This window comes from Trichosurus vulpecula, chromosome 6, assembly GCF_011100635.1.
Source record: "Trichosurus vulpecula isolate mTriVul1 chromosome 6, mTriVul1.pri, whole genome shotgun sequence".
Lineage (NCBI taxonomy): Eukaryota > Metazoa > Chordata > Mammalia > Diprotodontia > Phalangeridae > Trichosurus > Trichosurus vulpecula.
Window position 1 is genome coordinate 81,822,849 of NC_050578.1, and position 15,528 is coordinate 81,838,376.

At 38.4% G+C, this 15,528-nt stretch overlaps 1 protein-coding gene across 1 annotated transcript in view; it reads left to right on the plus strand.

Annotated features, from left to right (window-relative positions):
- The first annotated feature begins 10,977 nt into the window (after nucleotides 1-10,977).
- Nucleotides 10,978-15,528, plus strand: part of GC (GC vitamin D binding protein) — a 58,342-nt gene continuing 53,791 nt past the window's right edge. The window contains exon 1 of the mRNA XM_036762961.1: nucleotides 10,978-11,138. Coding sequence (XP_036618856.1) covers nucleotides 11,021-11,138 — 118 coding nt within the window. The 5' untranslated portion in view covers nucleotides 10,978-11,020. The remainder of the gene's footprint in view (nucleotides 11,139-15,528) is intronic.

Consider the following 15,528-nt stretch of genomic DNA (forward strand, 5'->3'; position numbering starts at 1 on the left):
TTAAATTTCAAAAAGAATTCATGAGTGCCAAGTTCATAGAAACTGAAATAACTACTCGTTTCAAGAAATGGAGGACCACTAGAGCCCTTTGACGAACCTAATTGCAATTCCCTCTCCACATAGCCCTTAGGAATTTTCAGTGAGCTTGTAAGACTTTTTATTAAACCATTACATTTCAGGAAATGAGAGTTTGACAGTATTGAAGTAGATGATGAATGACTCATAATCCGACATAAACATATAGTGGTTACCCAAGGCAGAAAAGAATTCTGTAAACAATCTTTCTCCAAACTACACAAGAATAGTTCACATTTTAAACCATTGCCCCATGTCCAGTGAGACTCCATCCTTATAGAGTTGCTTTGATAAAGTAAGTAAGAATGACAAAAAAACAAAAACCTTATACTTTTTAAAAAATGTCCCATTTTACAATTTCTGAATATGAAATAAGACCAAATAATTAGTAATTTTCCAGCTCGTGTATGCTGGTATATAGACTAACGGGTAAGTAAATAAGAAGTATTTATTAAGCTCCTCACATGTGCCAAGCATTTTACAAATATCTCATCTGATCCTCATAATAGCCTAGTAAGGTAGGTATTAGTATAATCCCAATTATTACAGTTGAGGAAACTGAAGCATACAGCAGTTAGGTTACTTGCCCAGAGTCACACACCCAGTAAATGTTTGAGATTGGGTTTCAAATCAAGTCTCCAATGCTTTAGTCATGGTGCCACCTAGCTGCCTAGTTGGCAAATTTGTCAAAAGTAGCATATCTTAAGTATCTTTTATGTATCAAGAATAAATGTCCCAAACATTTCAGACATCCATTCTCCTTCCGTTGACCCAGTGATAGTAAGTCTCTCTCATGTCCAATTCATTCTCTTCTGCAAGGATAGGTGTAAATCAGTAAGTCAGGTCCAATGTCATGATATCATAATACATTATGTGTTTAAAGTTAAATGTTTGGGTTTTGCTCTTTATCCAGGAATATGTAGTTGGTAAGTCATAATATAGTATTTTTTCTCATCTTCCTTGGATTCTGATGTAATTAAAATAATCTCCCAAATTTCAAAAGTGCTGCTATCCAAAAATATGTATTTTTAGATGAGCATATCAAAGAGATATCTTGGGTGGGGATTGCTGATTAAAAACAATATTATAAAACCTGTGAAGAAGAAAGAAATAATACTATGATTCTTCTTTGCAGCAGTAGGGTTAATTTGTGCTGAGAGTAAAAGCAACTGTGGTATAACAATAGGGCTTAGTTTTCTTCTGAACCCAGTTGATATTTAGTGGGAAACTAAGGGTAAAACACGAAGATGTGGCATGTATGGATTACAATAGAGGGTGTGAGGAAATACCAGATAGCTGAACATACGTCTCAAGGACTCAAGTTATCCCTATCGAACAGATTACAAAGAAAATTGAATTTGTCTGTTTTGGGATGATCCGCTAAGAATTTATGTGATTTCTGTAACAACTACCCGGTGTGATTTAGATAGAGTGCCAACATGGCATAGCGGAAGGAAGACTAGCCTTTCCATCCATGAGGACCTGGGTTCAAGTCAAGCCTCAGACACAACCTGGAGAGAAGGTACGAACTTGCATTGGTAGAGAAATTTTCCTCATTTTGGAGTTCATTGCATCAAACAAATCAAAGGTTCAATTTTTATCCCTAAATTCTACTATTTAGATATAAATGAGCTCTGTCTTTTTCCATATAAGGGAACTAACTCCATTTAAAACTGCCACCATAGCAAATACCATTGTATTTAATGGAATGAAGATTATAAGTAGGAATGTAATGTCCAGTGATGAATAATGAATAGTTTCTCTTTCTTCCCACCCACTGGGAAGAAGCCTCTATGAGTAGGAAAATGCTTTTAGATAGTTATTTCCTTTGAAATGCTCTGAGCTCAATCTCTTGTTATATTATCAGAAAACAAGATAGCTTCATTAGATCACTTTAGCGTTTCAAAGAGGCACCTTTATTGAGATAAAATTTAATATCATGCTCTTGGGTTTTATAGCCAGTCATGTCAATTTGAAAAATGTTTATTTCTTCTGAAAAATCATAGTTGAGGACATTGTCTATATGAACACTCAGGATCAGGATCTAGTAGAATTTAGATACAGGAAAACTTTATTTCCACAGATAAGTGTTTACCTGACATGAGAATCAGAAGGAGATTTGGCTATAAGAAACCGATTGAGAATTTAGTCAGTCAATTAATAATATGCTTACTTTATCATAATATAATAACTACACCATTAGCTTCTTCATGGCTATCTGTTTTCTCTACTAACAGCTAGGAGAATGCAATGTCTAATTAGCAGCTCACTGGCAAAGGAGCGTTAAACTCCTTTTGGTATGAGACCAAGGTCCAACCAAGCTACTAGAAAATGCCAGAAGAAGCCCATAGGCTACTGCTAAGTCTATTCTTTTGGCAGCTTTTTTCTGGTGCTGACTCATAAACCAGGGCTCCAACTATCTGATTTGAGATTAGAAAATTCATTTGAATTTCTGTTTATTCCTTGAATGTTAGTCTGTACCCACAAAATCCATTGCAAGAACTCCACCTAATAAAATCTCACTGGAGCTATATGCCAGGACTGGAGAGAGCTCTACTTCTCCTAATAACACCTGATTGGCATGAAAATAAACCTAGGGGCAAGAACAAAAGAATTAGTTGAACACACAGGGAAATCTTCACCTTTAGTCTCTATTCCTATCTTTATTATACACCACTGATGGTTTCAAAATTTTTGTTGTTTTGAATTCTGTGTTCTCTTTTAGACCTTCCTGTAAGTCCATTACATAATAGTTTTTATTAGTTAAATAGAAATTGAGAAATGGTAATGCTTCCAAATTTCCATGGCCTGAGAAGAGGGGGATGTACCAAAGGTACTTTCTTTCTCCTCCCTGGGAAAGGCTAACAGAGCTCTGATGTCCAAAATGGGATTATTGACAGCAAGAAACTAAAAAAAGGAGGGGGGCAACAACCCTACTTTTCTTTTTACGGCAGTCTATTCCATGATTAGCCTGGCCATTGAATTCCAGATTCATCCTAAACTGGAACACACTTGACAATAGTTGGTTTAAAACTGAAATGGGAAGAAAGTGTCACTTTTCACTGGTAATACATTAATCATTCTTCTAATCCTATTTACCTGACATGGGACTCAGTAGGGGATTTGATTATAAGAAATCAACTGAGAATTTAGTAAATCAATAAATTAAAGTCACTTGCTTTGAAATGATATGGACAAAAATGATATGGGACTATTACTAACTCCCCTAACAAAGAGGTAATTTTCTTTCTCCTAATTATTCTACCCCCCAATATACATTTGAGAATTGTTTCACCAGTTTTCATTTTTCCTACCTGCCTATGTCTGGGTTAATTCACATTGCCTGAAATGATGACTGTTTACTGAACTGATAAAAATAATTTGAGTCAAAATAGTGCAGTGATAAGACTCTGGAGTTATTAGGAGAATCTGAGTTCAAATCCTGCCTTAGACTCTTATTAGGTATATCACTCCAAGCATGTTTCTTAAATTCTCTACCTCATTTTGCTCATGTATAAAATGATTTGGTTGGACTTGCTGACACTGATATTTTCTTCTAGTTCTACATCAATGATGCCGCAATCACATGTTTTCAAGACTAATAGAGATCTACTAAATTTCAGGATTTCAAGACTGAAGGCAATTAATCAATCGACAAGCATTTGTGAAACACCAGCTATGTGTCAGGCACTGTGCCAGGTGATGGGAATACGAAGAAACAGAAAAATAGGCCCTGCTCTCAAAGAGCTTCCGTTCTAGCAGGCAACATGATGTATACATTACGAATATACAAAATATACTTATCAAAATAAGTATGAGGTAAATGAGAATAGGGGTAGAGATGGGCCACTGGAAAATTAAAACTTTATGTGGCAACATGGAAGGTATTATTTGAGCAGTTTTGAAGGAATAAGACATTCCAAGAAGCAAGGGTGACAAGAAAGTATATTCCACACGTAGGCGATAGTCAATGCAATGGCCAGTTTGGCAGTATGGGAAGGGAAGCAATGGAAAGGTAATGTGGGACCAGGCTACAGAAAGTTTTAAAAACTCAGCAGAAAGGTTCATATGTGATCCTAGGGACAATAGAGGGAATTGAGGATTTATTGAGTAGCAGAGTAATAGGGTTTGACCTACACATTAGGAAAATATTTTTGTTAGCTACACGGAGGATGAATTGGAATAGGGTTGTGAGGCAGGGAGACCAATTAAGAGGTTATTGCAGCCTAGACAAGAAGTAATGAGAGCTCGAACAAGGGTAGAGGCCATGTGAGTAGAGAAAATGGGAACAAATGCCAGAGACATGGTGAAGGGAGATATAGTAAGATCTGGCTAATGGTTGAAAATATGTGGTCTGGGATAGTGAGGAGCAAAGGATGACACAAAGCATGTGAATCTGGATGGTTGTGTCCTTGACAGAACCTGGGAAGTTCAGGAGTGGTGGGGAAGTGGGGAGTGGTAGAGAATTGAGTGGTAAAAATATGAGTTTAGGTTTGAACATGTTCAGTTTGAAATCTTTTCCCTATCAACTAGTTCCTTATCTACTGTGTTCAAATATACTCAAGTGCCAGCCCCCCTCCACTTAAAAAAAAAGAACTTTCACCAGACTCTAACGTCCCCTCAAGTTATCCTGTTTCCTCCATTGCTTAACCAAACTCCTAGAAAACAGCAGTCTATACTTACTGCCTTCGTTTCCTCTCCCCTCACAATTTTGCAATCGGGCTTTCAATCTCATTATTCAATTGTTCTCTTCAAAAATACCAATTATCTCTTCTAGCTTTTTCTCCTTTCTGATCCTTCATGTTCTCTCTGTTGCACTTGACACTTTTGAACATCTCCTCCCCTTGAACACTCTCTCTTCTCTGGGTTTTCATGATGCTGCTCTCTCCTTGTTCTCTTCCTACTGGTAGGCTTGCTCCTTTTCTGATTTATCAGCCATATCACACACCCTAATTGTGGCTATTTCTGAAGGCCATCATGCCCCCCCACTTCTCTCTGTCTCTCTCTCTCTCTCTCTCTCTCTCTCTCTCTCTCTCTCTCTCTCTCTCTCTCTCTCCCTTCCTTTCTCTCTCCCTCTCTTTCTTAATGGGTTTATCATCTCTTTGCAGATTATATATGGAGCCCTGTTTTCTCCCTTGAATTTTAGTTGCACATTACTAATTACCTATTAGACATTAAAACTAGATATCTCAGAGACATCTCAAGTTTGATGTGTTCAAAACAATTCATCTGCTCCCCCCAAATTCCAATATTCTTCCAACTCCCCCATTTCTGCCAAAAGTGATACCATTCTTCCAGTCTCAAAGGTTCATAACACCAGCATTATCTTCAATCCCTACTCTTTTTCAGAAGGAAAAAGTAATAGTATCAAGCCACTTAATGGAAAAAACCAAGGAAGTTAATTATTATCTGCATGGTCCTATTACTGTTGTTTTCTATAGATTAATCATTATCTTACCATAAGAACAAAGCAAGAAAAATGTCTTAATATTGTTTCTTCCCTTAACGTGTCAAGAATATAAAGCAAAGCATACGGCCTTCTAATTTTTAGAACTCTTAGAATAAATGTATATTCCTATCTTCTTCTTAAAGAGGCCTATTCACTGAATGTGTGTTACCTCACATACAAGTGAGTATACGAAAAGATCTTAGCCTAAAAGGGCCAAGGTGCCCTATTGCATCCTGGGTCACCTCCAGTCATCCTGATGAATATCTGGTCACTGGATCCAGATGGCTCTGGAGGAGAAAGTGGGGCTGGTGACCTTGCACAGCCCTCCCTCACTCGAATCAAAGTCAACTGCATGTCATGTCATCATTTCCCTGATGTCATGGTCCTCTTTGAAAACAAAGGAAAAACACACACACTCTTTCTCATCCCACATATTCAGTCATCTGCCAAATCTTGCCATTTCCACCTTCACAACATCTCTCACATATAATCCCTTGGGTCTATTCACAAAGCTGCACCTTGATTCAAACCTTCATCACCTCTCACCTAGAGAGGTACAATGGGCTCTTAGCTGGTCTCCTTGCCTCAAGTATCTATCCACTCTATCCTTCCTCTACATGGCTGCCAAAGTGTTTTTTTTTTTCCTGATGTTCAGGTCTGACTACATACTTCCCTACTAAATAAACACCATTATCTACCTATAGCCTCTAGGATCAAATATAAGTTCCTCTGTTTCACCTTTAAAACTCTTCACAAGTTAGCCTTGACTTATCTTTCCAGTCTCATGCATTACGCCATGGTCCAGCCCTTCCCATTGTTCTTCACACAGCACTCCATTTCCCATCACCGTACTTTTGCACTGACTCTCCCCCATGACTGGAATGCATTCCTCCCCTCACCTCCACTTCATAGAATTCCTCTACTTCTAACTTTCCCAACTTTCCTTCCATTGCCCAGAAGCCTCTTGCCCTGGACAATTTCTCCGCCCCTATAGCCTCATTCCTTTAATTGATGAGTTCCTCCCAGAATCTCCATTTTAACGAAGTGCCCAAGCCACCTATGCTCACTTTTTCACTTCTTCCCCAGCTCCACTACTGACTCACAGTCTTCCCCATTGAGCTTCTATATGGGTACCTTCCCCTCCCCTCTTATCTGCTCTCTTCACCTCTTAGAGTGCTCCCTGAAGGAAGTGACTATCTTACTTTTTGCTTGTATTTGTATTCTCAGTGTTTGGCACAGTGCTTGGAACACAGTAAGTACTTAAATGCTTTCAATCTTTCTATCTACTCTATCTAGCTAGCTAGCTAGCTGTCTCAAGCTCTAGCTGATGACCTTACTTATATTTAACCACCATTTATTTATTTTGTGTTTATTCTTTCTCTGTTTAGTTTAGGCTACATATACTTAATATGCCCTTATCATCTCCCTGGATAGAAATAAGCTCTTTCAAATTAAGGATTGTTTATTCAGTGTATTGGTATCCCCAGGATCTAACAGAAAGCCTTGTACCTAGTAAGTGCCTACTAAGTTTTCATTGATTGACTGAGATGTCTATAGGACTTAGACATTGCATGGCATAATCCAGAACATCTCCTATAATATTGAAGCATCAAAAATAAGCCGGTCTAGGAGTCTAATTTTCCAAAGAGAGCTCATCTACCTGACTTCTTTAGTTCTAACTTATTTTAGAGCAGTGAAAATTACTTTGCACAGGAACAATCTTTCATTGCTGAAGAGATAAAGAATTCTGCTAACCAAGTTATTCTGCTAACCCATAAGAATTGATTTGGTGAAAGTATTGAGCTCATACGGTCAATTTTAAAAATAAGATTTTAATAGGGTAGGGAAAGAGTGAACAGGAATTCATTTTATCAGTTTAGGAGGTTTTCTAGCATTGATTCCAATAATACACAAAAAACCAAAGTAAATAACAGAGGTGAGCTGCTGGCAACACAAACCAATCAAATAATAAACAAGGGTCTATTAATAAAATATTTTCCCATAAATCTGGCATAATATCAGTTATTTCCCAAACTATATTAAATATAACTTATATTTATATAGTGCTTTAAAGTTTGCAAAAAAACTTTCTTTTTTAATATTTCCCCCAGTTACATGTAAACACAATTTAATACTTTTTTTTAAAAAGTTTTGAGTTCCAAACTTTCTCCCTCCCTCCCTCACCACCCTCTTCCCTGACACAGTAAGAAATTTGATATAGGTTATATATGCTCAATTACGCAAAACATATTACCATATCACCCAAGCCGGGGGGAGCATGAAAAAATACAGAGACTGAAAAACAGTATGCTTCAATCCGCATTCAGACTCTATCAGTTCTTTCTATGGAGGTGGATAGCATTTTTTCATTCTGGAATTTGGATTTGTGTTGGAATTGTCTTGAATCACTGTATTGCTGACAAGTAGCTACATCATTCATAGTTGATCATCATTATGGTATTCCTTTTACTGTGTACAACGTTCTGCTTCTGCTCAATTCACTTTGCATCCATTCATATACATCAAAGAGGCTTTCTTACACCATCCTGAAAAACTCACACAACTATATGAGGTATGTTTTCATTGAACAAGATTTTTTTTCCTGGACCTGTGATTTCATTAATGTGTGGAACTCCCAGCTCAAAAATTCCCTCCACCAATATAGATTAGCAACTCCTCTGTCACTTATAATTTTATTGATTTATCTGGAGCACTGAGGAGTTAAATGACTTGCCTCTCCTGACATTATATGTGTTAGACACGGGACTCATGCATAACCTAGGGAAACAAGTTCTCCAGGCAACCAGCAAAATCCAATCCTTCATTATAGAATCACAGAATTTTTAGAGTTAGAGAGGACTTCAGTAGTCTTCTACTTTTTCCCATACCAGGAAAAAAATTCCCATTATTACGTACTTGACAAAATATAGTTTGCACTTGAAAACATCCTTGGGGAGGAACCCACCCCTTCCTGAAGCCACCCCCTTCACATTTGGAGAGCTCTGTTTATTAAGAACCTTTTCCTAATTTCAAACCAAAATTCGCCTCTTTGCAACTTTTACCCACAACTCTTGCTTCTGCCCTTTGGGAACAGGCAGCTAGATTTCATCCCTCTGACACATGATGAAGACAAGTGTGCCAAGACCTAACCCAATCCCCTTTTAATATGCTCTTCACTAGGCCAAACACCTCCCCTACTTTTATGAAAAAGATCCTTTTATGACATCCCCATCTTTATTGCTTACTCTGGCTCTTCTCCAGCTTATCAGGATGCTTCCTAAACTGTAGCACCCAGAATTAAATGTAAAATTCCAATTGTGGCTTCACCAGGACAGAATACAAAGAGACTATTATCTTAATCCTGGAAGCTATGCCTTTCTTAAAGCATTCCAAGACCACCTTTAAAGTTCTTCTGGCATTTTAGCCTCATCATCCATTGCTCCATGGTCCAACCAAAATGACCTTTTCTTTGCTCCTTACACACAGTACTCCATTTTCCAACTTCATACCTTTAGAGTACTCATCCCTCTTTCCTCACCTCCTCCTCATAGAATCCTTCAGCTCCTGACTCTTTGGATTTCACCATATGCCAGCATCCATTTCAACTGGGAAGAAGTCTCTACCCCTGTGACCCCCTTTTCTGAGAAATCCTTCCCAGAACTTCCATTTTAAAGAAGTGTCCAAGTCAACCATGCTAACCTCTTTCCTCTTTTCCTAGCTCCATGCCTGATTGTCTGAACTTCTCCAGTAGGCTCTCGTGTGAATACTTTCCCTTGTCTTCATCTTTTTGATCCATTCTATGTGTTGTTTTCCCCCCACAAAAATGTAAGCTCCATCTGACTTGCATTTGTATTTCTAGTTCTGATATAAATTGAACCTTGTGTAATCATGCCTCTACTGTTGCTCCCACCATCTTTAATTTTCCAAGTTGCTGATTGAAAGTGTATGACTTGACACAGCTAATATATGCTACGGAGAGGACTTGGACCTAGATCCCTCTTATTCCAAGGCCATTCTTCCATCTGCTACATCAGAAGTCTCTACAATGGGACATGTATACCCTGAGGACTCATGAGATGATTGATGGGGGTGAGATGTTTTTTGTAGGATAATAAGTAGCATACCAATGATGCCCCTCAAACACAGCCAACTGTAGGGTCAACCAAGTGGAAAATGGCATGCCACCCATACAAACAAATCCTCATTACTTCTTTAAACAGGGTCATCTACTGCTTTCTCAGTGTGATAGAGAGGCAGTGATTGTGTGTGGGTGTGGGTGTGGGTGTGGGTGTACCATAGAGATAGAAAGCACTTTAGGGTTTGCTAAATACTTTATACATGTTATTTCATTTGATCATATACTTTGACCGTTAATCTATTGGGGAATGAATTTTAGACTTATAAATTTAAGTTGGTTTTCTATGTCTCTTAGATATATGACCTTTATCAGAGAAACTTGCTGTAAAAATTTTTCCCAAGGTACCAATTTCCCTTCTAATTGTAACTTCATTAATTTTTTGTCTATAAAAACTACAAACAATATTACCCGCTTTGTCATCTGTGACCGTTTCTGTTTCTTTTTGGTCATGAACTCTTTTCCAATTCATAGATCTCAGAGGTAAGTTCTTCTTTGTTCCTTTAATTTGTTTATGATGTCACTCTTTATGTCTAACTCATAAATTCATTTGTATCTTATTGTGGTGTATGTTGTGAGATACTGGTTTACACCTAGTTTCTGCCAGACTGCTTTCTTTTCTTTCTCAGAATTTTTTTTTCCTAACAGTGAATTTTTACCCCAGCAGGGTCTTTGGCTTTATCAAACACAAGCCCACTGGATGCATGGGGTTCCTTGGCTGACTCAAATGATTAGACTCAGACTGCTAATATCACTTTCTGGCTGCCTGGGTGCAAAGCTCCATGCACCCTTTCTGTTGCTTGGCTGGTGGATCACAATGGGCAACTCAGGCAAGGGAGTTTTACCTAGCTGGATTGGGAAGGGTGCACCATATATAAGCCTAAGAGCTGGTGTAATCAATACCTATCACTGTAGAATGTTCTTCTCCTGCTATGGCTAAGTCAACATCCTTCTGCTAGCTGTCAAATGACCTCCAAGTGTCTCATTCTTTTTCTAATATCGAATTTGAACTATCAGGGAACTGACCTGAGTCAGGCTCTACTCCTAATAAAGGCTTTAGGTAGGACCATCCCCACTTATCACATAAAATCAACCTTTAAAAACAGAAAAGAAATCTTTTTGCAGAGAATAACCCAAGTGTCTGTCCTCTGTTTGCTTTGGCTTGAGAAAGTTAATGATTAAAATGTTATAGATTTTACCCACCATTGCCCTCTTAGATATCTATTTGCACTTATATGACTTAATGTCTCCTGGTCCAAGGATGCTTCCCACCCCCATCTGCTTCTGTGTAGAGATTAATAATTGATTTGCTCATATCATATGTGGAAAGTTTATCGAAAAGGAGACAATAACTTTTTGAGATGACCTCTCATAGAGGTGATGAGCCCTGTGGCATCAACATGAATTCAAACAGTCTAAGAATGATGAAAGTCCTGGTTTTGCTACTTTCTGTAACATTTATTCATGCTGAACACAGAGGTAAGATTTTTAAACCTGTGATCCTGTATTAGAAATTTTTTCTATGCACATATTCCATTATTTAAAAAAAAATCTAAAATAAATTGTAACAGAGAGCCATGTGTTTTCTCTTTTTCAGATAAACACAACCAGTCCTTGAATAGATTTTTAAATATCTAGAAGCTTTGGAATTAGGGTGTGTGCCTTGTGTAAGGTATTGGAGGCAAAGTATCAGATTGTACAGTGGGTTTTTTTCTATTTCTTTGACAGTAAGGAATGGTGTCAAATGCATGGCTTTTAACTATGGAAATTAACACAGATGGCTAACAGAGTACCTATAACATAACAATGTGTTTCTTGAGTCTCAGATTGACATACATTATTAAAAATTTCATGTTTCTGAGGGGTGGAGTGGGTAGCAAACATGGGTAGTAGAAAATATGATCCAAAGATGATGGTAAGTATTTTTTCAAATGGCAATTTGAACCAACTTCATCTGGGTCCTTTTTCCCAGAAATCTAGATAGTATTTCTAGGGGGAAAGATTCAGTGCCCTGATGAAACCTTTACAAAGAGTGCAGGCCATTTGAAAATATGTTCAATTTCTGAAGTCAACTTGTAATTATTCCATAGTTAGAATAGTTTGAAATGAGGAAGATCCAAGTTCAAATCCTGCCTTAGACATTTACTAGTTGTGTAACCCTTGACAAGATACTTAATCTCATTTGGGCTCTGTTTCCTCATCTGAAAATTGGGGATAATGATAGCATTTACCTCCTAGGTCTGTTGGGGGAAATCAAATGAGCTAAAGAGAGTTGTAACCCTAAAACCTTAAAGTGCTACATACATGTTAGCTACTGGTTAGGACCAAAATTAAAATAATTGATGACTTTGAACTGAAATGCAATTATGATATATATATATATATATATATATCACATATATACACACATAATATATATTATATATAATACACTCATGTGTTTGCATGTATGTGTATACACATGTATGTGTATATATGTATGTTTATTTACATATATTCACAAATATTCAGAATAGATTTTGAATGATATCCTCACCTCCGGACTATTTCTAAACTTTTAGTAGAAATGATGCTACTAAAAGCATACAAAGGAAAAAACTTATTTCCGACTGATAAAATTATTCTCTATTTCCAGTTGCTTTCTTATGACTTACTGAGAGATCTGCATTCATCCTGGTTTGTCAGTCATGCAATTATTTTATTATTCTTGCAAAATTGCTGAATAAAACTTCAGATAACCTATTCAAGATGAAATGTCAATTGAATTTGCCTCAGGAGTCACCCATTAGTCCTCTAAGCATTAAATTTAATTAGGCAAATATTTATTAAGCACTTATCCTAGGAAAAGCACCATGCTAGGGGCTGGGAGTGGACATAAAGTGAAAATCAGCTTGGGGGTCCCTGACACCATAAGGCTGGTAGTCTAGAATCAAGATATACTCCACAAAAATGTAATACAAAATAAAGTAACTACTGAAGCAAGACAGAGGCAAGGTATCGTTTGATGTCTGTTGTGAGACAAAGGTAATTACAACACTTGACCTTTGCCCCTTTTCTGGAGATCCCAGAATTGGTTCACTTTTCTGTGAGTTGTCACGCCCAGGTCTAGGATCAGAAAAAATCTCTTGGGGTTACTTCAGATTAGGATGGCCCCCAAACCTCAAGAAACAGTCTAGAGAGTATAACTGTGGGTGAAAGGTACACCCTACGTAATAGGAGGCCTCCCCAGGCATCTACTGTTTCAATATACGCTTGTTGGTTTCATGCCAAGACATTTTAGCCCCAATTGTCCAGGGAGTAACACCAGAATATTCTATAACTCTAGTCTGAATAGCAGAGTGTATAGAGAGCAGGGCTCAAAATAAGGCAAACCTGCGTTCAAGTACTGACTGACTTCTTGCTCGCCTAACCTCTGCGCATGAGACAACTCTAAGACTACAAATTGAAGAGAAGGGATAGACCTGCATTGGAGCAGAATGTTTCCTCACCAGATGGTTCCCTATAGCAGTGAAATCACAGACCAATCTCTGTACCTGTTCAATACTAAACATTTCCAAAGGGCTGGCAATAGGGGAGGGGGGAGTTTCCATATGACATAAGGCTAAGGACTCATCCTTGACTACCATGAAAGAACCGTACTATAGTTTGCTCATTTCATATAAATCATGTCAAATTATATTTACTTGTAATGAAGTCTAGTGTAAACATTGATGACAGCTCTGACCACCTCTCCCCACCATGGATGGACTCTAGTACATTATTCTGTCATACCTTAGAGCACCAAACCCCTGGTTTACAAGTCAATGATAACATAGCAACTTTGGTCTTTTGGGATTTCTCCCAACCCTAAACCATGCCAATTGATAGGACAACTGAAAAACATCTTTATCACTCCTGGACCCAATCAAAGTATTTCAACTGAGATTAGAATAAATTCTGGGGAAATTGTCCTGCTGCTCCCATCCAAACATAGTCCAATTCTGAAGGACTCAGGAAGCCCTGAGGCAGTAGATGGTTCTGTCTCCCTTCCCTTCTGGCCTCCAAATTTTCAGACTGACCCTGGAGATCCAAAAGGATCCAATACCACCTTGTGGTTTGGAGATGAGGAAAGACGAGCTACCCAAAGATCCTGCTGTCTTTTAGTGGAGTCCACTGTATGTTGAAATCAGATCAAGCAACCCTGCAGTCCTGGGGCAATACTAACTTAGGGAAGCCATCAAGAGAGAAGGTCTTGATTTTCCAGCTGCTCTTGCCATCCGACATCTTTCCCCGGCACTGAGATGGAGGGAGAGTAAACAGAGAAGAATTTAACAACCTGGCCTGGGGGCTCAGTGGTGAATCTGCAAAGGGATAGGATGTCATAGCTGCAAACTTATCTATGAAAGCTCTCCAAAAAAGATGCAATTGCATATTTCCAATGGCTTCTTGGAGAATGGGACATTGTCTTTTCTGGTTGACCCATTGCCCATTCAACTGGTCATATTTTAATTAAATACAGCATCAAACAGCAACAATAATAACAACAGGGTAATTTCCCTTTGGGTATTGTAAGGAAGCTTCTGATACTGTTTCTGTATTATTTTCACCTTGGCCTTTCCAAAGCAGTCCTAGGGTCTGGTCAATATTTCCTTGACCCGCTGACTTGATTTGTTGTACAATTTCTCCAACAAGATGGCCTATTATATAGTCTATTATATAGACTAACTGTCTATATAATTCAACTGCCAGTATAGACCAACTGACCACCTATATAAATGAAGAGTTGTATCAGTTGCTGGCCTGAAACACTTTTTTGAGCAATATCAGAATGCAACAGTTCGAAAATAAAAACTACTTTGCTATTCACCAAGATACACATAAGCAAATCTACACTCAGCAAAAACCTTCAGGTTCCATCTCTGCTGCCTACAAATATGCCCACATCCCTTCTCTTTTCTTGTGTTCTTGCTACCTACCTATCACCTCCTTTTTTGGTCCATTGATGGATCTCCCTCCATGTCTGTGATAGGAGCTGAATACATTTTATGTGGGCAGTGAATGAAACCCTGGGAGGTCTTAGTTAAGGAAGCAGTATTGCAATGCAGTGATGAGGACTGGATTAAGGCCACAGCCAGGGCCACAGCCAGAGCCTTTTCTTTCTACTTTCTTTTTCACCCCACCTCCCCCTTTACTTTCCCCTGGCCTTATTTTTAACCTTAATGTCTTTCCAATACCCTAAACTGGCCTTTTGAGGGTTTGGGAAGATTATTGATTTCTTCAGTATCTTAAGTATTAAAGGCCAGTCTTAGCAGGAAATGTTTCAGAGAATACTCGTGAGTTTCTAAAACCTTCCGGGAATAATTTACTGCATCCCTGACTTGGTGACTCTGGAGGAGGAAAGGAGTAGTGTGAGTCTTTTGAATCCTTTTAACTTTCAATTAGTCAACAAGTTTTCCTTAAAAACTCACTGTGCGTTTAAGCACTGTGCTAAGGCCTGGGGATACCAAGAGAGGCAGAAAGCAGACCATGCCCCTCTAAGAGGGGAAGGAACATAGAAATGACTAGGTACATACAGGATATATACAAAGTAAATGTAAGGAAGTATGAAAGGAGAAGCACACGGACATTTAGGTGGCTAGGGTAGGGACTCCTGGAGAAAGTGGGATTTGAGCAGAGTTTCGAAAGAATACAGGAAAGCTAAAGAGGCAGAGGTGTGGGGATGGAGAGCACTGGGGGCATCAGGGATGGTCAATATGAAGACTCAGAGATAGAATATGGAGTGCTTTGTTAGAGCAATTAGAAATAAGCTAATGCCACCAGATGGTAGATGGTGCAGAGGAGAGGAAAGTGTAAGATGACCAGAAAGGTAGGAAGGGGCCAGGTTTTGAAG